Source organism: Hordeum vulgare, chromosome 3H (genome assembly GCF_904849725.1).
Source record: "Hordeum vulgare subsp. vulgare chromosome 3H, MorexV3_pseudomolecules_assembly, whole genome shotgun sequence".
NCBI lineage: Eukaryota > Viridiplantae > Streptophyta > Magnoliopsida > Poales > Poaceae > Hordeum > Hordeum vulgare.
In genome coordinates this window covers 588,357,737-588,384,814 of record NC_058520.1, presented here as the reverse complement: position 1 = coordinate 588,384,814, position 27,078 = coordinate 588,357,737, and the positions used below count along the sequence as shown (strand labels likewise).

The 27,078-nt window shown below is 48.6% G+C and overlaps 1 protein-coding gene across 1 annotated transcript; it reads left to right on the top strand.

The window, feature by feature from the left end:
- The first annotated feature begins 829 nt into the window (after positions 1 to 829).
- LOC123442133 (putative glycine-rich cell wall structural protein 1) lies at positions 830 to 27,078 on the top strand. Its single transcript, XM_045118223.1, has 3 exons — positions 830 to 1,416; positions 26,665 to 26,732; positions 26,839 to 27,078. Exons 1-3 carry the CDS (start codon positions 867 to 869, stop codon positions 27,076 to 27,078), a joined length of 858 nt encoding a protein of 285 aa, XP_044974158.1. The 5' UTR covers positions 830 to 866.

The following is a 27,078-nucleotide window of genomic DNA, read 5'->3' as shown; positions in this document are numbered from 1 at the left end:
AATGAATGAATGTATAGTCTAAAGTATGTGTATATAGATAGTATGTAGTTTATAGTAATTTTTTTTAAAAAGACTTATATTTAGAAACGAAGGGAGTAAGTAACAAAGGGATGCCTAGTGTATGCTGCATGCAGGCAGCAGTTTAGCATTAGCAGCGGCACGTACATAGACGCTCAAGTCCATCCCAAGGATTGCATGGCATCGGGCAATGGCAAGCTGGACTTTCAACACTTGGACCCGTCGAGCAAGCTGCCCACTTGATCACCCAAATCCTACTAATCAGTAGTTCTTCATGCTCAAGCACGTGGGCCTACGTTGAACTAGTCCGGGCATCAAATAATATGGTGTACGGTGCTGGCATGAACCTGGTTTTGGATCGAGATCTTGCTATGCATCCACTTGAACTTGATCATCTGCTAATCGGTAGTTCTTCATGCACGGCTACTTGACCCAATGACTCGATTACATGGGTGGAGTCGTCGTTTACTTCGACCCCAAATTTAGCTAGGGAAACTTCGAGGTTGCCGTCGCTCCTCTGCTCTAATGTCAACGTACGTACCACTAGAGCTAGCTAGGTGTGTTCAGCAGTGAATGCATGCTTGCATGTATCTTAGAACTGTTGAACCCACATTGATGCGATCGCGGTCACATTAGCAGTCAGTCATCATCGTTTACTTTTACCTGCACCAATTAAAGCGCTAATTATTTTAAGCCACCACTTGAGGGATGAGACATGACTTTGTCAAAAGCTCCACCCACCATCCCCAGCATGCATGGCCGGAAGCACCACTATAAATGTCCATACCATGTTTTCCTTAGAACTCACCTCATCTTACAGCAGTACACACTTCGATAAAATACACACAATGGTAGGCACAAAGCTAGTAGCGCTTGGCTATGTTGTCCTCTTGAGCATTGGACTGACCAATGCTACAAGGGTGGCCAGATACTCCACTGGAAGTGCCAAGGGAACGGGAGGAGGAGGAGGAGAGGGTGGGGGAGCTGTGAGTGGTGGTGGGTCGGGTGCAGGAAGTGGAATTGGGTCTGGTGTGAGTTCTAGTAGTGGTAGCGATGCAAGCGGAGGAGGTGGAGGTGGCGGCGGAGGCGGTGGCCAAAATGGTGGAACTGGATATGGTAGCGGGTCTGGCTCCGGCTCTGGTTCTAGTCAATATAGTCAAGGATCTTCATATCCTTATGGTGGTGGATATGGTGGATATACTAGCGCAGGCGGTTCCGGTGGCGGCGGTGGTGGAGGGCAAGCTAGTGGTTATCGAGGATCTAGTGGATATGGGGCTGGTAGTGGCACTGGTTCCGGCTCTGCAACTGCTACCAACTATTGGTATAGACAAGGTAGTACAAACGTAGATGCTGGTGGAAATGGTGGTGGCGATGGCGGAGGAAGAAATGGTGGGAGTGGTGCGTGTTGGGGAACGTCGCATGGGAAACAAAAATTTTCCTACGCACACGAAGACCTATCATGGTGATGTCCATCTACGAGAGGGGATTTCCGATCTACGTAGCCTTGTAGATCGCATAGCAGAAGCGTTAAGAAACGCGGTTGATGTAGTGGAACGTCCTCACGTTCCTCGATCCGCCCCGCGAACCGTCCCATGAACCGTCCCGCGATCCGTCCCACGATTCGCTCCGATCTAGTGCCGAACGGACGACACCTCCGCGTTCAGCACATGTACAGCTCGACGATGATCTCGGTCTTCTTGATCCAGCAAGAGAGACAGAGAGGTAGATGAGTTTTCCGGCAGCATGATGGCGCTCCGGTGGTTGGTGGTGATCTAATCTCAGCAGGGCTCCGCCCGAGCTCCGCAAAAACGCGATCTAGAGGAAAAACCGTGGAGGTATGTGGTCGGGCTGCCGTGGCAAAGTTGTCTCAAATCAGCCCTAATACCTCAGTATATATAGGAGGGAGGGAGGCCAGGAGGCAGCCTCAAACCCTCAAGGTTTGGCCAAAATTTGAGGTGGAGGAGTCCTACTCCAATCCTACTTGGAGTAGGATTCCACCTTCCCACTTGGAAACTCTTTCCACCTTGTGTTTTTTCCTTCTCAAACCTTATGGGCCTTAGTGGGAACTTATTCCAGCCCACTAGGGGCTGGTTTATCTCTTCCCATAGCCCATGAGACCCCTTGGGGCGTGACACCCCTCTCGATGGTCCCCGTCACCCCTCCCGGCACTCCCGGTACACTACCGATGAGCCCGAAACTTATCCGGTAATGCCCGAAAACTTTCCGGTAACCAAATGAGGTCATCCTATATATCAATCTTCGTCTCCGGACCATTCCGGAAACCCTCGTGACGTCCGTGATCCCATCCGGGACTCCGAACAACATTCGGTAACCAACCTTATAACTCAAATACGCATAAAACATCGTCGAACCTTAAGTGTGCAGACCCTGCGGGTTCGAGAACTATGTAGACATGACCCGAGGGACTCCTCGGTCAATATCCAATAGCGGAACCTGGATGCCCATATTAGATCCTACATATTCCGAAGATCTTTATCGGTTGAACCTCAGTGCCAAGGATTCATATAATCCCGTATGTCATTCCCTTTGTCCTTCGGTATGTTACTTGCCCGAGATTCGATCGTCGGTATCCGCATACCTATTTCAATCTCGTTTACCGGCAAGTCTCTTTAGTCGTTCCGTAATACAAGATCCCGTGACTTACACTAAGTCACATTGCTTGCAAGGCTTGTGTGTGATGTTGTATTACCGAGTGGGCCCCGAGATACCTCTCCGTCACACGGAGTGACAAATCCCAGTCTCAATCCATACTAACTTAACAAACATCTTCGGAGATACCTGTAGAGCATCTTTATAGTCATCCAGTTACGTTGCGACGTTTGATACACACAAAGCATTCCTCCGGTGTGAGTGAGTTATATGATCTCATGGTCATAGGAACAAATACTTGACACGCAGAAAACAGTAGCAACAAAATGACACGATCAACATGCTACGTCTATTAGTTTTGGTCTAGTCCATCACATGATTCTCCTAATGATGTGATCCCGTTATCAAGTGACAACACTTGCCTATGGTCAGGAAACCTTGACCATCTTTGATCAACGAGCTAGTCAACTAGATGCTTACTAGGGACAGTGTTTTGTCTATGTATCCACACATGCACTGTGTTTCCAATCAATACAATTATAGCATGGATAATAAACGATTATCATGAACAAAGAAATATAATAATAACTAATTTATTATTGCCTCTAGGGCATATTTCCAACAGCCTCCCACTTGCACTAGAGTCAATAATCTAGTTCAGATCACCATGTGATTCCAATGAATCCAACACCCATATAGTTATGGGGTCTGATCACGTCTTTCTCATGAGAGAGGTGTTAGTCAACGGTTCTGAAACTTTCAGATTCGTGTGTTCTTTACAAATCTTTATGTCATCTTATAGATGCTGCTACTATGTGCTATTCGGAAATACTCCAAATATCTACTCTACTATACGAATCCATTTCACTACTCATAGTTATTCGGATTAGTGTCAAAGCTTGCATCGACGTAACCCTTTACGACGAACTCTTTAACCACCTCCATAATCGAAAAAAATTCCTTAGTCCATCAGTTACTAAGGATAATTTTTGACCGCTGCTAGTGATTCAACCATGGATCACTCTCTGTACCTCTCAACAGACTTTGAGTCAAGGCACACATCAGGTGCGGTACCCAGCATGGCATACTTCAGATTCTACGGCTAAGGCATAGAAGACGACCATCGTCTATCCTCTTTATTCTGCCGTGGTCGGGTTTTGAGTCTTACTCAAATTCACACCTTACAACACAACCAAGAACTCCTTCTTTGGTGATCTATTTTGAACTCCTTCAAAAACTTGTCAAGGCATGCATCTTGTTAAAACTTCTATTAAGCGCTTTCGATCTATCTCCATAGATCTTTGATGCTCAACGTTCAAGTAGCGCAATCCAGGTTTTCCTTTGAAAACTCCTTTCAAACAACCTTGTATGCTTTACAGAAATTCTACATTACTTCTGATCCACAATATGTCAACCACATATACTTATCAGAAATTCTATAGTGCTCCCACTCACTTCTTTGGAAATACAAGTTTCTCATAAACCTTGTACAAACCCAAAATCTTTGATCATCTCACCAAAGTGTATATTCCAACTCCGAGATGCTTGCACCAGTCCATTGAAGGATCGCTGGAGCTTGCATACTTGCTAGTATCTTTAGGATCGACAAAACCTCCTGGTTGTATCACATACAATGTTTGCTCAAGGAAATCGTCGAGGAAACAATGTTTTAACATCCCATGTGCAATATTTCATAAATAATGCAGCAACTACTAACATAATTCTAACAGACTTTTAGCATCGCTACGAGTGAGATAGTCTCATCATAGTCAACTGTTTGATCTTGTCGGAAACATCTTTGCGACAAGTCGAGCTTTTCTTAATAGTGACTTATCAGCATCGTCGTCTGTCTTCCTTTTAAATATCCATCTTTACTCAATAGTCCTACGACCATCAAGTAGTTCTTCCAAAGTCTACACTTTGTTTTCATACATGGATCCTCTCTCGGATTTCATGGCCTCCAGCCATTTGTTGGAATCCGGGCCCACCATCGCTTCTCCATAGCTCGTAGGTTCATTATTGTTCAACAACATGACCTCCAAGACAGGGTTACCATACCACTCTGTAGTAGTACGCGACCTTGTCGACCTACGAGGTTTGTAGTAACTTGATCCGAAGCTCAATGATCACCATCATCAGCTTCCACTTCAATTGGTGTAGGCGCCACATGAACAACTTCCTGTGCCCTGCTACACACTAGTCGAAGTGATGGTTCAATAACCTCATGAAGTTCTATCACCCCCCCCCACTCAATTCTTTCGAGAGAAACCTTTCCTCAAGAAAGAACCCGTTTTTAGAAACAAACACTTTGCTTTCGGATCTGAGATAGGAGATGTATCCAACAATTTTGGATATCTTATGAAGATGCATTTATCCGCTTTGGGTTCGAGCTTATCAGACTGAAACTTTTTCACATAAGCATCGCAGCTCCAAACTTTCAAGAAACGACAGTTTAGATTTCTCTAAACCTCAGTCTATACTGTGTCATCTCAACGGAAATACGCGGTGCCCTATTTAAAGTGAATGCGGTTGTCTCTAATGCATAACCCATAAACGATAGTGGTAATTCGATAAGAGACATCATAGCATGCACCATACCAAATAGTGCGTGGCTATGACGTTCAGACACATCATCACACTATGATGTTCCAGGTGGCATGAACTGTGAAACAATTTCCACATTGTCTTAACTGCGTACCAAAACTCGTAACTCAGATATTCATTTCTATGATCATATCGTAGACAGTTTATCCTCTTGTTACGACAAACTTCACTCCGAAACAGAATTGAACTTTTCAATATTTCAGACTTGTGATTCATTAAGAAAATACTCTAGTATCTACTCAAATCGTCATTGAAGTAAGAACATAATGATATCCACTGCGTGCCTCAGCACCCATTGGACTGCATACATAAAAAATGTATCACTTCCAACAAATTACTATCTTATTTCATCTCAATGAAAACAAGGCCTTGCTCATGTGGTATGATTAGCATGTCACTAGTGATTCGAAATCAGGTGAATATAAAGATCCATCAGCATGGAGTCTCTTCATGCAATTTATACTAACATGACTCAAGCGGCAGTGCCACAAGTAAGTGGTACTATCATCATTACCTCGTATCTTTTGGCACCAATATCATGAACATGTGTAACACTACGATCGAGATTCAATAAACCATTGAAGGTGATTATTCAAGCAAATAGAGTAACCATTATTCTCTTTAAATGAATAATCGTATTACAATAAACACGATCCAATCATGTTCATGCTTAACGCAAGCACCAAATAACAATCATTTAGGTTTAACACCAATCCCGATGGTAGAGGGAACATGCGACGTTTGATCATATCAACCTTGGAAACACTTCCAACACGTATCGTCACCTCGCCTTTAGCTAGTCTCCGTTTATGCCGTAGCCTTCATTTCGCGTTACTAATCACTTAGCAACCGAACCGGTATCCAATACCCTCGTGCTACTAGGAGTACTAGTAAAGTACACATCAACATCATATATATCAAATATACTTCTTTCAACTTTTGCCAGCCTTCTTATCTACCAAGTATCTAGAGTTGCTCCGCCTCAGTGACTGTTCCCCTCATTACAGAAGCACTTAGTCTCGGGTTTCGGTTTAATCTTGGGTCTCTTCATTAGTGCAGCAACGGTTTTGCCGTTTCACGAAGTATCCCTTCTAGCCCTTGCCTTTCTTGAAACTTAGTGGTTTTGCTAACCATCAACTATTGATGCTCCTTCTTGATTTCTACTCCCGCAGTGTCAAACATCGCGAATCACTCAAAGATCATTGTATCTATCCTTGATATGTTATAGTTCATCATGAAGCTCTCACAGCTTGGTGGCAGTGACTTTGGAGAACCATCACTATCTCATCTGGAAGATTAACTCCCACTTGATTCAAGCGATTGTCGTACTCAGACAATCTGAGCACATGCTCAACGATTGAGCTTTTCTCCTTACTTTGTGGACAAAGAATCTTGTTGGAGGTCTCGTACCTCTTAACAAGGGCACAAGCATGAAATCACAATTTCATCTCTTTAGAACATCACTTATGTTCCGTGACGTTTCAAAACGTCTTCGGTGCCTTGCTTCTAAGCCATTAAGTATTTTGCACTGAACTATCGTGTAGTCATCATAAACGTGTATGTCGGATGTTCACAACATCTACAGACGACGCTCGAGGTGCAGCACGCCAAGTGGTGCATTAAGGACATAAGCCTTCTGCGCAGCAACGAGGACAATCCTCGGTTTTACAGACTCGGTCTGCAAAGTTTGCTACTATCAACTTTCAACTAAATTTCCTCTAGGAACATATAAAAACAGTAGAGCTATAGCGCAAGCTACATCTGTCGTGGGTATAAGCCTGACAGTAGATGTGTAGGGTACGAATGGGATGGGCAGAGTCCTAGCTACGGCGAGGTTGTATGAGTTCAGGCCCCTCTGCGGTGGAGGTAACAGCCCTACATCTCAGTGCTCTCGGAGCTTGCTACCGAGTGTGATATGGAGTACAATGTTTTTCTAACCCTTTTACCAGTGGGGGAGGGCGGCTTATATAGAGTGCGCTGCCCTCCACAACGGTTCTGATTCAAGGGTGGAGTAGTGGCGATTGAATGCATACGTTACAGGTAACGTATGCTCTACATGCTAGTAAATGCACCCGGAAACGTACATCAGTTTCCCTCCAGAGAGGTTACGGCGCACCGAGTGTATCCAGTCGGTAGGCCCGGTGTCCTCCGAATGTTAGTCTCCGACTGGATGATTCTCGGCCTGTTACCGACTGGATGATGGGGGCACCTTAATTCAGTCGGGCATACTTAAGGTCCTGTCCCTTGTGTGGGGTAGTCCTTGGGTAGGACCTGTAGGACAGGCCTATGACCCTACCCTAGGACTATGACCCCATCATTAGTCCCCGAATGGATTGGGGTTGAAACGTCAAAGCAGTGCTCGAGGTTCAGATCCGACTGGACTAGGTTCGGCTTGGGTGTTGCTTGCCTCTATCCATTTTATCTCTCCTGACCAATGGTCCGAGTGGATGTGTTTTGCGAAACAGACTGTCGGGAACCGAGAGCTTTCGCGGCATCTTTTGACGCGACCGGTCAACTGACAGCGGCGGATTTTCTGAGATCTCAAATTTCGGGTTCCGCGCGCTTAGCGGGGGCGACGTCAGCGCGCTCGAGTAGCGTCTGACTCCTCGATCCTCGCGCCTTCAACTCCTCCACTGATATCGCCGCGGCTGGTTGGGCAGATAAGATTTCGGGCCCGCTCGCCAGCGACCCACTCGGTGCTCTATTTAACTCTGGTCGACGAGACCCTTCGGTTACGCTCGCCGAATCCTCTGCTCTTGCCTGCTCCGTCTTCCTCGCCACCTCCTGCGCTCATACACCCTTCTCTTCCCCTCCTTCTCGAGAGCTCGCCATCGCCGCCATGACCAAAGGTCAGACCAGCAAGATGGAGGCAAGGAAGAAGAAGAACAAGGCGGCGGCTGCGGCCGTTGCCGGCGGGGTGGATCCAGGGAGACTTTCTCCCCTCCACAGTGACGGAGGGGGACCTGCTGGAGCTGGTAGAGCACGGCCAGCTCGTGCATAAGTCCTGGAGGCTGCCGGCGGACGACGAGGTCGAGCCGGCGCCACGGGAGGGGGAGCGCGTCTTGCTCCTCAGCCATGTCCACAGAGGTTTCTCTCTGCCCCTGCATCCTTTCTTCAAAGGTATCATGAATCATTTTGGTGCTCAACTCCATCACTTCCCTCCGAATGCCATCGCCCACCTTTCTGCCTTCATTGTTTTGTGCGAGTGCTTTATTGGTTGCCCTCCCCATTGGGGTTTATTCAAACACATCTTCTCTGCCCGCTCTCAAACCATCAAACGTCTTAGTCCGTCGGATGACAAGACGCATCTCCTCCAGCTCTGCGGGGGTTTAGGGTTTCAGAAGAAGAGTCGGAGCAGCTACCCTGCTCTCCAGTTGAGCGAGTCGGTTAAGAACTGGCAGTCGACGTGGTTCTACTGCCAGGACATAGCCTGTCCGAACGCGTCGACTGGGTTGCCTCCATTTAGTCTAGACCGTCCTGCTCCGCCCCAGCAACTCGCCCTCTCGAAAGCTGAGAAGAACGACATCCAGCCTTTGGTCGAGGCACTCGTGGATGTTGTCAGGAGGGGGGTCACAGGTATTGACCTGCTGGAAGTCTTCATCGGTCGGCGAATCCAGCCTCTGCAGGCCCGCCACCACACTATGTGGCACTACACGGGGCCCGAGGATTCCACTCGGACCAACGTGGAGGGCATTCTCGAGGAGAAGGTGACCTCATGGGTGCTCCAAATCACGGGTCCCTGTGAGAACCCCAAAGGAGCCCGCCGAGTGACGCCTTACAGCGCGGACAACCCTCCACCGAATCAGGTGAGTAGCATTAGCCGAGTGCATTGAACTGTCTTGATTTCAGTCGTTCATTTATATCTCCGTGTGATGCTTAATGTTTCCGAATGAACCTCATGCAGGAGTGGACCAACTGGTCTTCCCCCGTCTCGAACGGGGATCCGGAGGAGGAGGAGGAAGAAGGCAGCCAGGAGGGGAGCGTGGAGAGCGCCGAATATGTCTCCGACAGCGGGGAGTCGGAGGAGGAGGACAGCGAGGAGGAGGAAGAAGACGAAGAGCGTGGCTCACCGCCTCCACAGCCAGAGCATCGGAGTAAGCGTCGACACGAGCCTGCCGTCCCTTCAGCTCCTCCTGCATCGTCGAGTGCTCCACCTGCCGCTCCGGTGGCCCCGAGTGCTCGAGGCACGAAGAGGTCCAGGGACGCCCCCGCTGAGCTCGCAGGCCAGTCTTCCAGGGCACCCAAACCGAGTGGGCCCAAACCTCGGAAGGCTCTGCCGCGCATGAGGGTTGCCATCCCCATCACATCCACGTAAGTGAATCTAACTTTCGGCTTTTTATGTTATCCGAGCGAACTCCTGCTTTACAAGCCGAATGGGCTTCACTCGACAGGGTCGCCACTTCTGCAACCTCTCCAGCCCGCCAAGGGGATGACCCCATGGACACGGACAACGTCGTCTCGTCCCAGCCAGGTATGTTGTAAGAGAGTCGGGTGTTTTATTCCTGTAGACTGTACCATCCTTTTCTTTTTCTGAATCGTCGTGCCATTCGGCTTGTCAGGGGCGATTCACGTGGACGAGGACGGGGAAGGGAGAGCCGACCCGGCCGTGGAGCCTGTCGTAGAGCCTGTCCTTGAGGCTGCTCCTCTTGCTGCCGCCCCTGCCGCCGACGCTCCACCGACCGAAGTGCCTCCACCGACTGAACCGGTGCCGGTGGGTGAGGAACCGACTGGGGAGAATCTTGGGATGCCCCAAGATCTTCCCACGATTCCCGGTTCATCGAATGCTGAATTCAGCATTCGGTGTGTCCCAGAGGAGCAGGTGGGAGCGGCCAAGGGGGCCATGGTCCAGGTGGAGCTGATGGCCGGAGAGGCCAAGAGGGCTTATGACTCCGTTGCGGCTTTGTACCAGTGGAGCTTGGAGCTGCGCGATGACATCCGAGTAAGTAGTCTAGTAAGTACTTACTTTTCTTCTGTAACCCACTGGGTGTTGTCTGTTGTTTGCAATGGGTTCACTCCGAGTGAACCCAGTGGGTGTAGTCCCCGAGACTTCTGTCGAGTGCTTGCACCGACAGTTGTCTTTATACATTTGGTCTTTAGTTTGGTTGTGTCCGTAGACAAGATTTCCGAGTGCGAGTACTTACTGCAGTCGGAGCACTCTTGCGGTAAGAGTCCCCGAGAGTAAACTGCACGCAGGTCGAGTTGTATTGGCCCCTGAGGCGTAGGTGAAAACATGCATCTCAATAGGGCGGGCCTGCTTGAGGAGCATGCCAGTGGGGTCACTCTTAGTGAACCCACTGGGTGTAGTCCCCGAGACCGCTGTCGACTGCTTGCGTCGGCAGGGGTCTGAAGAACTTATACTGCGTATTGAGAAACTTGTTGATTACCCTTTGCTTCGTGGTGTAGAAAACTTGTGAAATGGGAACTGCTTATGAAGCCTTGAGGGCGGAGAGGAACCAGTATGCTGGTGAACTAGAAGCTGCAATGCTCGCCATGGCTGGCATGAAGGACGCGCTGGAAGTTCGAGAGAAGTCCTTGGAGGAGGCGTTGGAGGCAAAGAGGGTGTTGGTGGCGGAGGTGGAGAGGCTGAAGAAACAGAGGACCGAACTGCACAATCAAATGGTTGTTCGGAACAAACGATGGACAGCTCAGGAGAAGTATGTGAACGACTGGGCTGTCCAGATGATGACTCGTCTGGCTGGTAAGTCTTATGATTTGTCGAGTGGTTGTATCGTGTGACAAACACTCTGTTTTTACTGTCTATTTGCTCGTTTGGTGCAGATTTTTGTGGTGACGCCGAAGCTGAAGCGGCGGCTGTGGAGCGGTCCATGAAGGACAATGTGCCACTCAGCGAGGACAAGAACCGGGATCTGCTCCGGGCTCATATCCGCATAGGCAAAGTGGGTCCGTTCATCAGCCGACTGAGAGAAGTCTTCGGCCACATTGAGAAGGAGCTTTGGCCGGAAGACGAGTCGCGGCAGAAGATGGAGACTCTGTTGGGGCGACTAGGGGAGATTCCGGCCCGAGTGCAATCGTGGAAGAAATCGGCAGCGCGTTGCGGTGCTGACGTTGCGCTGTCCTTGGTCCGAGTCCATTGCAAAGAGGTACGGGAAGATAAGCTGAAAGCATTGAAGGTCGCCAACACGAAGAAGCTTCAATTCGAAGACTTCATGGAGACGTTCCTTGAGACTGCCACCCGCATCGCTGATGGAATCGACTTGGACACTTTTGTGGAGCCCTCTAGTCCTGACGCCGGCCCAGCTGACGCGTGATCAAACTTTGTCCTCGGTATGCCGAGTGTTTACCTGTAAGATACTGGGGCCACTTCTGTTGGCCGTCATACTTTTAAATCGGTGCGGGTAATCTTGATCCGCACTGAGTCAACTATCGGTTTTGGACTTATGTTGTCGGAAGGAAAACATTTAGTCTTTTGTTGAAATGCTGTTTCGAGTTCAACACTTAGTGTGTACTCGGAGAATATTAAGACTTAGGTGATTCGTGATCACAGCTAAGTTCCCGAGTGTGACGTGTAGTGCACACTCGGAGGAGGTTAGTACTTAGATGATTCTTGATCACAACTAAGTCCCCGAGTGCGACGTATAGTGCATACTCGGAGGAAGTTATTACTTAGGCGATTCAGGATCGCAGCTAAGTCCCCGAGTGCGACGTATAGTGCACACTCGAAGGAGGGTAGTACTTAGGTGATTTTTGATCACAGCGAAGTCCCCGAGTGCAACGTATAGTGCACACTCGGAGGAAGTTATTACTTAGGCGATTCAGGATCGCAGCTAAGTCCCCGAGTGCGACGTATAGTGCACACTCGGAGGGGGGTAGTACTTAGGTGATTCTTGATCACAGCTAAGTCCCCGAGTGCGACGTATAGTGCACACTCGAAGGAGATTAGTACATAGGCGATGCAGGATCGCGGCTAAGTCCCTGAGTGCGACGTATAGTGCACACTCGAGGGAGATTAGTACTTAGGCGATGCAGGATCGCAGCTAATCCCCGAGTGCGACGTATAGTGCACACTCGAACGAGATTAGTACTTAGGCGATGCAGGATCGCAGCTAAGTCCCCGAGTGCGACGTATAGTGCACACTCGAAGGAGATTAGTACTTAGGCGATGCAGGATCGCAGCTAAGTCCCCGAGTGCGACGTATAGTGCACACTCGAAGGAGATTAGTACTTAGGCGATGCAGGATCGCGGCTAAGTCCCCGAGTGCGACGTATAGTGCACACTCGAGGGAGATTAGTACTTAGGCGATGCAGGATCGCAGCTAAGTCCCCGAGTGTGACGTATAGTGCACACTCGAAGGAGATTAGTATTTAGGCGATGCAGGATAGCAGCTAAGTCCCCGAGTGCGACGTATAGTGCACACTCGAAGGAGATTAGTACTTAGGCGATGCAGGATCGCAGCTAAGTCCCCGAGTGCGACGTATAGTGCACACTCGAAGGAAGGTATTACTTAGGTGATTCTTGATCACAGCTAAGTCCCCGAGTGCGACGTATAGTGCACACTCGAAAGAGATTAGTACTTAGGCGATGCAGGATCGCGGCTAAGTCCCCGAGTGCGACGTATAGAGCACACTCGAAGGAGATTAGTACTTAGGCGATGCAGGATCGCGGCTAAGTCCCCGAGTGCGACGTATAGTGCACACTCGAGGGAGATTAGTACTTAGGCGATGCAGGATCGCAGCTAAGTCCCCGAGTGCGACGTATAGTGCACACTCGAAGGAGATTAGTACTTAGGCGATGCAGGATCGCAGCTAAGTCCCCGAGTGCGACGTATAGTGCACACTCGAAGGAGATTAGTACTTAGGCGATGCTGGATCGCAGCTAAGTCCCCGAGTGCGACGTATAGTGCACACGCGAAGGAAGGTATTACTTAGGCGATTCGGGATCGCACCTAAGTTTTTTTTGTGTGTGTGACCGTAGTCTGCAACCGTGGAAGAACTCTGAATCTGCAAAAGAAACTGAATCTGCTGTATATTATTTCGTCCAAACTTGTTCGTTACACTGCTTCAGTCGGCGATCACGTATAAAAACGCTTGAGGAGGTCTCCGTTCCATGCGCGTGGCTCGTCTGTCTCCCTCTGAATGTTGTAGAGTCTGTATGCCCCGTTGTTCAGCACCTTGGAAATGATGAAAGGTCCTTCCCAGGCCGGAGCCAACTTGTGTGGTCTTTGCTGATCCACTCGGAGCACCAAATCGCCAGCTTGGAACGTGCGGCTCCTGACATGTCGTGCATGAAAACGTCGCAGATCTTGCTGGTAAATTGTTGAGCAAGTAAGTGCCATCTCGCGCTCCTCCTCTAGAAGATCGACTCCATCTTGCCTTGCTTGTTCTGGTTCGGCTTCGGAGAAGAGTTCGACTCGCAGGGCATTGTGAAGCAGGTCACTCGGAAGGACCGCTTCTGCTCCATAGACGAGGAAGAACGGTGATCGCCCTGTTGATCTATTCGGAGTGGTGCGGAGGCCCCAAAGTACTGAAGGTAACTCGGTTACCCATGCACCAGCAGCATGTCCTACCTCTCGCAAGAGTCGAGGCTTCAAACCTTGAAGGATAAGTCCATTCGCACGCTCAGCTTGTCCATTGGATTGCGGATGTGCTACGGAAGCAAAATCCACTCGGATACCCTGACTCGCACAGAAACCTTTGAATCTGTCCGAGTCGAAGTTTGTCCCATTGTCCCTGATTATGCTGTGAGGCACTCCGAATCTGGAGATGATGTCTCTGACAAACTTCACGGCTGTGGAGGCATCGAGTTTCTTGATGGGCTTGGCTTCTATCCATTTTGTAAACTTGTCGACTGCCACCAACAGATGTGTGTAGCCACCTTGGCCTGTCTTGAATGGTCCGACTGTGTCTAATCCCCAAACTGCAAATGGCCACACAAGTGGGATTGTCTTTAGTGCAGATGTTGGCTTGTGGGACTTGTTGGAGTAGAACTGACAGCCTTCGCATCGATCGACCATAGCTTTGGCCATCTCGTTAGCCTGCAACCAGAAGAATCCAGCTCTGAACGCCTTGGCGACGATTGCTCTCGAAGAAGCGTGATGGCCGCAGGTTCCCGAGTGGATATCCTCTAGGATCAACTGTCCTTCCTCTAGGGAAATGCAACGTTGGAGGACGCCTGAAACACTCTTCTTGTACAATTGACCGTCAATGACAGTGAATGCCTTCGAGCTGCGAACTATTTGCCGGGCTTGGACTTCATCTTCTGGAAGTTCTTGTCTCAGGATATATGCCATAATCGGCACAGTCCAATCGGGAATGATTACCAGAATCTCTGTGACCAGATCAACCACACCAGGCACATCGACTTCAGTCGGATCTGTTGCGCTCTTGGGTTGTACTGGTTCTTCCGTGAAGGGATCTTCTTTTACTGAAGGAAGATGGAGGTGCTCGAGGCAGACATCACTCAGGACTGGTCTCCGAGTGGACCCGAGTTTCGCCAACTCGTCCGCTGCTTGGTTCTTCAGTCTTGGAACATGATGAAGTTCTAGACCTTCAAACTTCTTCTCCAGCTTCCTGACTGCATTGCAGTATGTCGTCATGGTGGGGTTCCTTACGTCCCACTCTTTCATCACTTGGTTGACCACCAAGTCTGAATCGCCGTAGACCATCAGGCGACGGACGCCGAGTGAGATGGCCATGCGCAATCCGTAGAGAAGAGCTTCGTACTCTGCCTCATTGTTAGAGGAATCAAAGTGTATCTGAAGCACGTACTTGAGCTTGTCGCCCTTTGGCGATATGATCACAACCCCAGCGCCGGATCTATTCAACATCTTAGACCCATCGAAGAACATTGTCCAATGAGCCGAGTAGATGTGAGTCGGTTGCTGTTGTTCTACCCATTCTGCTATAAAGTCAGCCAGGGCTTGAGACTTAATAGCTTTCTTGACCTCAAACTTGATGTCGCAGTACAGCATCTCCATCGCCCACTTCGCCACTCGGCCTGATGCGTCCCGATTGTGGAGAATTTCCGACAACGGAGCATTAGAAACGACAGATACCGAGTGGTCTTGGAAATAATGAGCCACCTTCTTTGCAGTCATATAGATCCCATAGATAAGCTTTTGATAATGGGGATACCTCTGCTTGGAAGGTGTCAGGACTTCGGAGACGTAGTACACTGGCCGCTGAACTTTGTATGCTTTGCCTTCTTCTTCTCGCTCGACTGTAAGAACAGTACTGACGACTTGATTTGTAGCCGCGATATATAGAAGAAGGGGCTCTTTACTGAGCGGAGCAGTAAGAACCGGCTGGGTGGAAAGTAGGACTTTGAGGTCGTCGAATGCGACTTGGGCTTCGTCTGTCCACTCGAAGGTATCTGATTTCTTCATGAGTCGGTACAGAGGAAGTGCTTTTTCGCCGAGTCGACTAATGAACCTGCTCAAAGCTGCTAGGCAACCTGTGAGTCGTTGAACATCGTGTATTCTGACCGGCCTCTCCATTTGGACGATGGTCCCGATCTTTTCGGGGTTAACATCGATCCCTCGTTCGGAAACGAAGAAACCGAGTAACTTTCCGCTGGGAACACCGAATGAACATTTGGCTGGGTTTAGCTTGATATCGTACCTACGAAGGTTGGCGAATGTTTCTGCCAAGTCAGTCAGCAGGTCGGAACCTTTGCGTGACTTGACTATGATATCATCCATGTATGCCTCCACATTGCGACCGATCTGGTCGAGGAGACATTTTTGGATCATGCGCATAAAGGTAGCTCCTGCATTCTTTAGACCGAAAGGCATAGTGATGTAGCAGAAGCACCCAAACAGGGTGATGAAAGCTGTTTTCAACTCATCGGGACCATACAGACGGATCTGATGATAACCCGAGTAGGCATCAAGAAATGACAAATGCTCACACCCCGCAGTCGAATCGACAATTTGATCTATGCGGGGGAGCGGAAAATGGTCTATCGGGCAGACCTTATTGAGGTGCTTGAAGTCAATGCGCATTCGGAGTGACTTGTCCTTCTTGGGCACCATGACTACATTGGCGAGCCACTCGGAGTGGTGAACCTCGCGAATGAATTTGGCAGCTAGCAGCTTAGCCACCTCTTCTCCGATTGCCTTCCTCTTGTGCGCGGCGGACCGGCGCAGGCGCTCTCGGACGGGCCGAGCAGCGGGATCCACATGCAGTCAGTGCTCAGCCAACTCCCTAGGTACACCTGGCATGTCAAATGGCTTCCATGCGAAGATGTCCCAGTTCTCACGGAGGAATTGGGTGAGCTCGGCTTCCTATTTAGGATCTAGGGTGGTGGAGATGTTCGTCGGGGCGGCAGACTCGTCCGTCGGGTGGATGCTGACCTTCTTAGTCTCTCCTGCCGACTGGAACGCGGACTCAGAAGCTGGCTTCTTTGAGCGCATTAAGTCGGCAGGGTCGACTGTCTTCTTGTACTCTTCGAGCTCGAGTACAGCCATCTGCTGGTCGGCGATCCTTGATCCCTCTTGCACACACTCCTCGGCTCGCTGGCGGTTGCCGGTGATGGTGATAACGCCTTTTGGACCGGGCATTTTCAACTTCAAGTACACATAGCACGGGCGTGCCATGAAACTCACGTATGCCGGGCGGCCTAGAATTACATGGTAAGCACTCTGGAAATCCACCACCTCAAACATGAGCTTCTCTTTGCGAAAATTCTTGTCAGAACCGAAGATGACTTCCAATGCAATCTGGCCGAGTGACTTGGCCTTCCGTCCAGGGACGACTCCGTGGAACTGCATATTGCTCTCGCTGAGTCTGGACATCGGAATGCCCATCCCTTTGAGAGTGTCAGCGTACATAATATTCAGTCCGCTACCGCCGTCCATGAGGACTTTGCCTAGTCGGACTCCTTCCACCACCGGGTCGACGACCAGAGCCTGCCTTCCCGGGGTGGGGACGTGCGTTGGATGATCTGACTGGTCAAAGGTGATCGCAGTCTAGGACCATTTAAGGAACTTGGGGGCAGTCGGAACGGCCATGTTGACTTCTCTGTTCACCAGCTTCAGTCGACTCTTGCTTTCGACGTCAGGGAAGATCATGAGGATTGCATGGACTTGGGGGAACGGATCCTCCTTGTCCTCCTCATCCTGTTCGGGATTCTTCTCACTCGGCTGCCCTTCGCTGAACCCCTGGATCAGGAGACGGCACTGCCGAGTGGTGTGCTTCGCGTATATGGGGTTACCTTCCTCGTCCATCTTCGTGTGAACTGGACAAGGCTGGTCCAGGATGGGATTGTTGAAAGGTTTCTTCTTGGGGGTGAACTGCGCTTTCCCTTTGCCCTTGAACTTGGCGCTGGTTACAACAGCAGCTTCTGCTTGCGGTGTGGGCGGAACCTTTTGTTTCTGCTTCCGAGTGTTACCTACGTCGGCATCGCCGACTGTCTTGTGTTTGCCGCTCCGGATGCGGTCCTCTTCTTCGCCATTTGCGTAGCGAGCCGCTATCTCCATCATCTTGCTCATGGAGATGTCGCCCGTTCGACCGAACTTCAAGTACAGTTCTCTGTACCGCACGCCTGCCTTGAAGGCGCAGACTGCTTGATGCTCGGTGATGTTCTCCACCGTGTGGTAAAGAGTCATCCATCGCTGGATGAAGTCACGCAAGGGCTCATTCGGCTTCTGGACACAGTGTTGAAGCTCCACAAGACCTGCAGGGCGCTTGCACGTCCCTTCGAAAGTTCTGATGAATACTCGGGCTAAATCTGCCCAACTGTAAATGCTTGAGGGGGCCAACTGGTTCAGCCAAGCTCGAGCCGAGCCGTCGAGCATCACAGGGAGGTGCTTCATCGCGACATGGTCGTCTCCTCCTCCGATCTGGACTGCCACTCGGTAGTCGTCCAGCCATGTTTCGGGCTTGGACTCCCCTGAGAATTTACCGATTCCCGCTGCCAATCGGAAGTTGGGCGGGATATCAGCTGAGCGGATGGCTCGACTAAAACACTTGGGGCCGGACACGATGGTCCTGCTTCCACTCGGACGGTCCATATTGCGACCATCGCGGTGGGCTCGACCCCTGTCGACTCTTCGCTGGGCGATTCGCCCCCTCGCGTCGGGTCTTGGGTCGTAAGTGTCGCCGACCGAACGCCGATCATCATGATGTCGGGACCCATAAGGCAAACCCCGCGGAGGGGTGCGTGAGCGACGGCGATACTGATGAGAACCAGGGCTGTGAACCGATCGATGCGTGTTTGCATGGACGGAACTATTGTGGATCCAATTCTGTGACTGGGAGACTGCCGAATTTTGCTGGTGCGCCGTGCGCAACAGAGCTCGGATTTGCTCGATTCCCCTTCCTGCCTCTGAATCAGTCGGCTGGAGAGAATCGGCAATCTGGGCAGCCGCGGCCAAGTTGAGGAGAGGTGTGCGGAACAACTCCACATTGCTCCGCCGAGTGTGTCGACTGGCAGAACGACGAGGCGGACGGCGCGCACCAGATGGTTCGCCGATTTCACCTCGGTCGGCTTGACGAGGATCTTCGTGGGAGTTGGCCATGTGTACCTCTGCTGCAGGCCCACGACCCGCGTACTCGGAAGGGAGCTCAATCGGAACCGAGCCCGAGCACTGGGAGCGCGGGGCGACCACAACAGACTCTAGAACTGCCACCTGAGAGGACGCGATCTGGCGTGCTCGGGCATGTTGCACCCAACGTTGGAGACATGGACTACGGGACCGCTTACTGCGACGCGTGACGAAGGTGCAAGCCGGCAATGGAGCCGATTGTTGAAGAAGAAGAACGCCGCGAGCGCCGGCACAGAAGTGCGTAGCCCCGCGACGGGGAAGCGCCTCGACGTCGAGAGGTGCCTCCCGAAGCCACGCCGAATCGTCGACGACGAAGGAGAGAGCACCGAAGAGGATCTGGTGACCCATGCTCGAATCTCCACCGGACGACATGACGAAAGGAAGTAGTCGCAAACTCGCCGGAAGTCGCTTAGACGCCTGCCCCACGGTGGGCGCCAACTGTCGTGGGTATAAGCCTGACAGTAGATGTGTAGGGTACGAATGGGATGGGCAGAGTCCTAGCTACGGCGAGGTTGTATGAGTTCAGGCCCCTCTGCGGTGGAGGTAACAGCCCTACGTCTCAGTGCTCTCGGAGCTTGTTACCGAGTGTGATATGGAGTACAATGTTTTTCTAACCCTTTTACCAGTGGGGGAGGGTGGCTTATATAGAGTGCGCTGCCCTCCACAACGGTTCTGATTCAAGGGTGGAGTAGTGGCGATTGAATGCATACGTTACAGGTAACGTATGCTCTAAATGCTAGTAAATGCACCCGGAAACGTACAACAGTTTCCCTCCAGAGAGGTTACGGCGCACCGAGTGTATCCAGTCGGTAGGCCCGGTGTCCTCCGAATGTTAGTCTCCGACTGGATGATTCTGGGCCTGTTACCGACTGGATGATGGGGGCACCTTAATTCAGTCGGGCATACTTAAGGTCCTGTCCCTTGTGTGGGGTAGTCCTTGGGTAGGACCTGTAGGACAGGCCTATGACCCTACCCTAGGACTATGACCCCATCAACATCGTAATTCGCAAAGACCATTAGACTATGTTCATGACAATTAGTTCAATTAATCATATTACTTAAGAACTCCCACTCAAAAAGTACATCTCTCTAGTCATTTGAGTGGTACATGATCCAAATCCACTATCTCAAGTCCGATCATCACGTGAGTCGAGAATAGTTTCAGTGGTAAGCATCTCTATGCTAATCATATCAACTATACGATTCATGCTCGACCTTTCGGTCTCATGTGTTCCGAGGCCATGTCTGCACATGCTAGGCTCGTCAAGCTTAACCCGAGTGTTCCGCGTGTGTAACTATTTTGCACCCGTTGTATGTGAACGTTGAGTCTATCACATCCGATCATCACGTGGTGTCTCGAAACGAAGAACTGTCGCAACGGTGCACAGTCGGGGAGAACACAATTTCGTCTTGAAATTTTAGTGAGAGATCACCTCATAATGCTACCGTCGTTCTAAGCAAAATAAGGTGCATAAAAGGATTAACATCACATGCAATTCATAAGTGACATGATATGGCCATCATCATGTGCTTCTTGATCTCCATAACCAAAGCACCGGCACGATCTTCTTGTCACCGGCGTCACACCATGATCTCCATCATCATGATCTCCATCAACGTGTCGCCATCGGGGTTGTCGTGCTACTCATGCTATTACTACTAAAGCTACATCCTAGCAAAATAGTAAATGCATCTGCAAGCACAAACGTTAGTTTAAAGACAACCCTATGGCTCCTGCCGGTTGCCGTACCATCGACGTGCAAGTCGATATTAACTATTACAACATGATCATCTCATACATCCAATATATCACATCACATCGTTGGCCATATCACATCACAAGCATACCCTGCAAAAACAAGTTAGACGTCCTCTAATTTTGTTGTTGCATGTTTTACGTGGTGACCATGGGTATCTAGTAGGATCACATCTTACTTACACAAACACCACAACGGAGATATATGAGTTGCTATTTAACCTCATCCAAGGACCTCCTCAGTCAAATCCGATTCAACTAAAGTTGGAGAAATCGACACTCGCCGGTCATCTTTGAGCAACGGAGTTACTCGTTGCGATGAAACCAGTCTCTCATAAGCGTACGAGTAATGTCGGTCCGAGCCGCTTCGATCCAACACTACCGCGGAATCAAGAAAAGACTAAGGAGGGCAGCAAAACGCACATCACCGCCCACAAAAACTTTTGTGTTCTACTCGAGAAGACATCTACGCATGAACCTAGCTCATGATGCCACTGTTGGGGAACGTCGCATGGGAAACAAAAATTTTCCTACGCGCACGAAGACCTATCATGCTGATGTCCATCTACGAGAGGGGATTTCCGATCTACGTACCCTTGTAGATCGCATAGCAGAAGCGTTAAGAAACGCGGTTGATGTAGTGGAACGTCCTCACGTCCCTCGATCCGCCCCGCGAACCGTCCCACGAACCGTCCCGCGACCCGTCCCACGATCCGCTCTGATCTAGTGCCGAACGGACGGCACCTCCGCGTTCAGCACACGTACAGCTCGACGATGATCTCGGCCTTCTTGATCCAGCAAGAGAGACGGAGAGGTAGATGAGTTTTCCGGCAGTGTGATGGCACTCCGGAGGTTGGTGGTGATCTAATCTCAGCAGGGCTCCGCCCGAGCTCCGCAGAAAGGCGATCTAGAGGAAAAACCGTGGAGGTATGTGGTCGGGCTGCCGTGGCAAAGTTGTCTCAAATCAGCCCTAATACCTCAGTATATATAGGAGGGAGGGAGGGGAGGAGGCAGCCTCAAACCCTCAAGGTTTGGCCAAAATTTGAGGTGGAGGAGTCCTACTCCAATCCTACTTGGAGTAGGATTCCACCTTCCCACTTGGAAACTCTTTCCACCTTGTGTTTTTCCCTTTTCAAACCTTATGGGCCTTAGTGGGAACTTATTCCAGCCCACTAGGGGCTGGTTTATCTCTTCCCATAGCCCATGAGACCCCTTGAGGCGTGACACCCCTCTCGATGGTCCCCGTCACCCCTCCCGGCACTCACGGTACACTACCGATGAGCCCGAAACTTTTCCAGTAATGCCCGAAAACTTTCCGGTAACCAAATAAGGTCATCCTATATATCAATCTTCGTCTCCGGACCATTCCGGAAACCCTCGTGACATCCGTGATCCCATCCGGGACTCCGAACAACATTCGGTAACCAACCATATAACTCAAATACGCATAAAACATCGTCAAACCTTAAGTGTGCAGACCCTGCGGGTTCGAGAACTATGTAGACATGACCCGAGGGACTCCTCGGTCAATATCCAATAGCGGGACCTGGATGCCCATATTGGATCCTACATATTCCGAAGAACTTTATCGGTTGAACCTCAGTGCCAAGGATTCATATAATCCCGTATGTCATTCCCTTTGTCCTTCGGTATGTTACTTGCCCGAGATTCAACCGTCGGTATCCGCATACCTATTTCAATCTCATTTACCGGCAAGCCTCTTTACTCGTTCCGTAATACAAGATCCCATGACTTACACTAAGTCACATTGCTTGCAAGGCTTGTGTGTGATGTTGTATTACCGAGTGGGCTCCGAGATACCTCTTCGTCACACGGAGTGACAAATCCCAGTCTCGATCCATACTAACTCAACGAACACCTTCGGAGATACCTGTAGAGCATCTTTATAGTCACCCAGTTATGTTGCGACGTTTGATACACACAAAGCATTCCTCCGGTGTGAGTGAGTTATATGATCTCATGGTCATAGGAACAAATACTTGACACGCAGAAAACAGTAGCAACAAAATGACACGATCAACATGCTACGTCTATTAGTTTGGGTCTAGTCCATCACATGATTCTCCTAATGATATGATCCCGTTATCAACTGACAACACTTGCCTATGGTCAGGAAACCTTGACCATCTTTGATCAACGAGCTAGTCAACTAGAGGCTTACTAGGGACAGTGTTTTGTCTATGTATCCACACATGCACTGTGTTTCCACTCAATACAATTATAGCATGGATAATAAACGATTATCATGAACAAAGAAATATAATAATAACTAATTTATTATTGCCTCTAGGAAATATTTCCAACAGTGCGGGCAAAGGTGCTGGATCTGGGTATGGCAATGCCAACCCCTAGTTCTGTTTCTGTGAGGAATCTAAAAAAATGAAGCCTAACCTAGTGTGTCAAATTGATGTCTTCAACTCTTTTTTCATTTGTTTGTTATCATCTTACATATGATCAAATAAGGGCTTCATTGTTCTGGTGAAAAATGCACTAGTGTTTGTGATATATTCCAAGAATGTAACATGTCAATGTATCACTATTTATATGTATTAAGCTATACACCATCGTTTTGGTGTCAAAGACGTCACGTCTTTTTATGAAATCATGGACTATTTTTTATTTGAAAGCTTGTATGATTTTTGACATTGTGGTTGTTCTTACACTTTGCGAAATTTGATTTGCATTTAAGTTCCAAAGTTTGTTCCCAGTCTCAAATAGTTTATGTTGAAATGTCTAGGAGCTCTATATAATTTTTTGACAAAGATTTTTTTTGCCGGAATAGGGGGTTTCATTAACTGATAATAATATATTTACAATCCTTCAAAAGGAGCTACAAAATAGCAGATGTTGCATCTAGGATCCAGATGGATCTGTTTGCACTCTTAGCAGCTACTTGCGCGAGAGCATGGTCAACCTTATTTGCCCTGCATGGTGTATCATATGACTTGCTATCCGAGAACAACGATACCATCCTCTAGGCCTCCTTGTACTGGTACATAGCAACGATCTATTGTCTCCTCCATCCTTCAGGATATTATTGAGTGACAAGCTATCAGACTCAATGATCGAAGACATAGTAGCTTGTTTCGGGAAAAGATTAATACCCTCCACACACTCTCATCCACCCACTTACTCGGGATCATGACACCACCCATTCTATACATGATCGTCGCTAGAGTTGACCATAAACTAGCAAAAGTTGTATGTCAACAAAGCAAGTGCCTATAGTTCTACAAATAGGGGATTTCTTTGCTTGGCAAATGCTAATTATCCTCTAGTGTATTAAACCAGATGCTTTAGTTAGTTAGTTAGCCCTCTCAAGTAGTCTTCATGCAAGGAACACTACTACGAAATGAAACACTACTGACCCCTCATCACTGACCGGCTACCGGCGAAACATTGGTGATGAGTTTCAACACCGATCGGCCTCCTCAAAGGCATCAATGATGAGCCTCTTGCGGGTGTGATAGCAAGTGAACACAAATCGGCCGTTGGAGTACCACATGACTCTTAATTAGATGAATACACACCATGTGCAAACTTTTATTGCCTATTAAGTTAGCAATTCCTATATATGTATGATATTAAGTTTGTAAAATAAAAATGTTGTTTACTTTATATGAACAGGGGATGGGCGCATTGTGTTGTGACCTTTTAGTGTACTATATATATTGCAGTGCACCTAAATGACACATTGGTAATGTTGATCTATTTTAAGTGCACTACATAAAATAAAAAGAACCGTTGTCCAAGCTCCCGACCTTGAATGGGGGAGGTTTAAATGTAGTTTCTAGTGAGTTAAAGGACTCATTGGAATGTACTTTCACGTGGTTGACGAATCTTTGATGGCAAGACTATTCTCCCAATTGAATCATCGTAGGCAAAGTCTATTTAGTTGAATATGTTTGTAGACAATTGTACATTTGACAATATATGCAAGAAATGAAATGCAATATTGTGCTCACATATTGCGTGAAGATAACTTTGTGTTGTAGTGCAAAATGGGGTGCATCCCCATTTTGCCTCACAAAAGGATGCCATCACTCACCGGAAGTCCTATGCAAATGTCCAGTCAATAAATAACTCCATGGAAGGCCCTTCTCAAAGTTATCACAGACCGACCAGTCTATAATGGACGGCATAACAAGACGACTAGTTCGCATGTATGTGATGCCAATGTTATCACTGACCCCTAGGCAATGACGGGCCTGATACTCATCTCTGATGATACAATTTGTCCGGTCAGCACTATTCAAATTTGTGGTAGGGGAAGGAACATACTCAATGCAGTAGTCGTCCTTCTTGAGACTGACCATAAGATGCACCGAAAAACACTAGTCGGGTAGCTTTCAAAGTTGACGTTAAAAATGACAGTGAAAATGTGATGTCGTCGTTCCTTTAGTAGACACTCTGGGCAAAGGGCTTTTCCGATAAAGTGGTGTGCCTGGTTCACTAGTTTTGTATCCAGAGGTAGCATCGCTATAAACTTTCAATCCAAAAATGGCCCCGACCAGGTGATTCGCAATCTCCAATGTGGTGGTCTACCAAAGTTGCAAATATGTTTTCTATTCGGGTTGAGCACGTCAAACATACGGCCAGGTTATAGAAGTACTGTTGCATCTTATTGACAGAGGCCTCTCAGTTCTGTAGTTCTGTGTCTCTTTTCCAGATGGATGTAGATTCTTCTATTAGAGGGACAACGAAACGAAGAAGAAATATATATTGGGAAAATGAAGTGCGGATTGCCGAACAAAAATCCATGCGGGTCATGGGCTTGGTATATAGGACCTCCAGGTTAAGAGCGATGTTTTACTTAGTCAATGGATGTACATGATTAGCACTTAGGAAGGTGTATTGCAAAACTCTTAGTTTGTCTTGAAGATTGAATTGCTTACCGTGCGTCCAACCTAGTTATCCGCATCTTCACATACATCGTTGGGATTCTTCACGTGTGGATGCTTTTTTAATTGTCAAGATTAAGACGCATGTAAGAATTAATTTAGTTGGGTGCCGTGTACTTCATCGTGGAGTATAATCGACTCAGTTATTCGGTGTAACCAAACATAACTAACACAAGCTGGGCACAACTAATATCAATTTGTTCTTGTGTTAGTTGTCGCGCTTATCCACATGCAAAATGTTCTTGTACTGTGAATAAACATGATAAAATCTATTATGTTAGATTCAATTTGTTTTATCATGTTTTTCATGGAACAAGAACATTTTTGAATGTACACCGGGCATGGCTTACTGTATTTCCTTTTGGCAACCGGTACCTCTCTGATCTACCACCCACCACATGGTAGCCTTTCATATTCTTTCTTATTAGCGTGTGTTTGTGTTGTTGCCTTAAACAAACTTATTTTTATATATTTTACACCCGAAATTGTTGTAAGGACATGACGATTGCTTTATCAATAAAACAGATAGAAAATCTGTTTTCGGGAGAAGACAATAGACGCTAGGGACCCCACTAGTAGAAAACAGAGCTTTGGTCCAAGGGAGATAAGAGCTATAATTCCGGTTCTGTTACGAACCAGGACCAATGGGTGCATCAGTCCCAGTTCATGAGGGTAGGGCACCGGCTGGGCAGGATCCTGGTTCGTCCGACCCCTTTGGTCCTGGTTACACACACGAACCGGGATCAATGGTTGTCGCTCCTGGCGTAGCACCTGTAGTCTTGGTTGGTGGTTGAAACCTGGACTAAAGATCAGTGTTTTGTCCCGATTCTTGCCACCAACTGGGACCAAAGAGATGCCTATATATACCCTCGCCCGTGCCCACCCTCTTTTCTGTTTTTTGGCCATGTGGGATGTCTGCATGCCCTGCTTTGTTCATCGTTCTATGCATGCACATGAGGTGTTCGATGAAATGACCGAGCCACACTTAAGCTTTTTGCTCTCCAAGCTTGACCTCCAATCTCCATTTTCCTCAAGATTTGTCTAGGTTTGGCGATGCACCAACTACACAAGTGTTCTAAAAGTTTAGCTACTTTATCCTTTCATCTCTCGCTGTTAGTTTAGCTCATTTCAAATGCTCTAGAAGTAGAGTGGTTCGTGGGTTTTAGTGTAGGAGTGTATGTGGGAGTTCTTTTGATTTATATGTACAATATGAGCTCAAATTAACTTCTTACAGTCTGCACATGTGTAGGTGACATCCCGTCCACGTCCTCACCGTCGTCGATCGCCCGCGTCGATCTCGTCACTGGCACCCCCGTGGTGGCTTCCACGTAGCTAGCTCGTTCAGCCTGATTTCACGGATCCTTGCTACCCCGTGGATAGTATCACAGAGGCTGAACATTGTATGCTAATGGCAAAATGCCAGAACCTGACCTTGAAAGCGGCGCTCGACTCTGTTGTACCTCCTCGAGCTGAGGAAACTTTCCATTGCCGTCCGATTCGACATGATTATGATATTGTGACGGTGGATGAAATAATGGAGGGATTTGAGGAGTTGGCACTTGACTACCCTACAGGTGAAGGGGAGATTCATTTGGAAAATTCTCTAAGGTCTATATGTCTAGGAGTACATCAAGCTCCCAAACTGGACGCCTTAGCAGACTGA

Bases quoted from the DNA above. Each gene is read 5' to 3' on its own strand.
- LOC123442133 (XM_045118223.1), top strand. From the start codon at position 867: ATGGTAGGCACAAAGCTAGTAGCGCTTGGCTATGTTGTCCTCTTGAGC. The intron at 1,417-26,664 runs GTGCGTGTTGGG...GCACATGTGTAG, and splicing joins AGGAAGAAATGGTGGGAGTG to GTGACATCCCGTCCACGTCC. The intron at 26,733-26,838 runs GTGGCTTCCACG...GCAAAATGCCAG, and splicing joins TCGTCACTGGCACCCCCGTG to AACCTGACCTTGAAAGCGGC.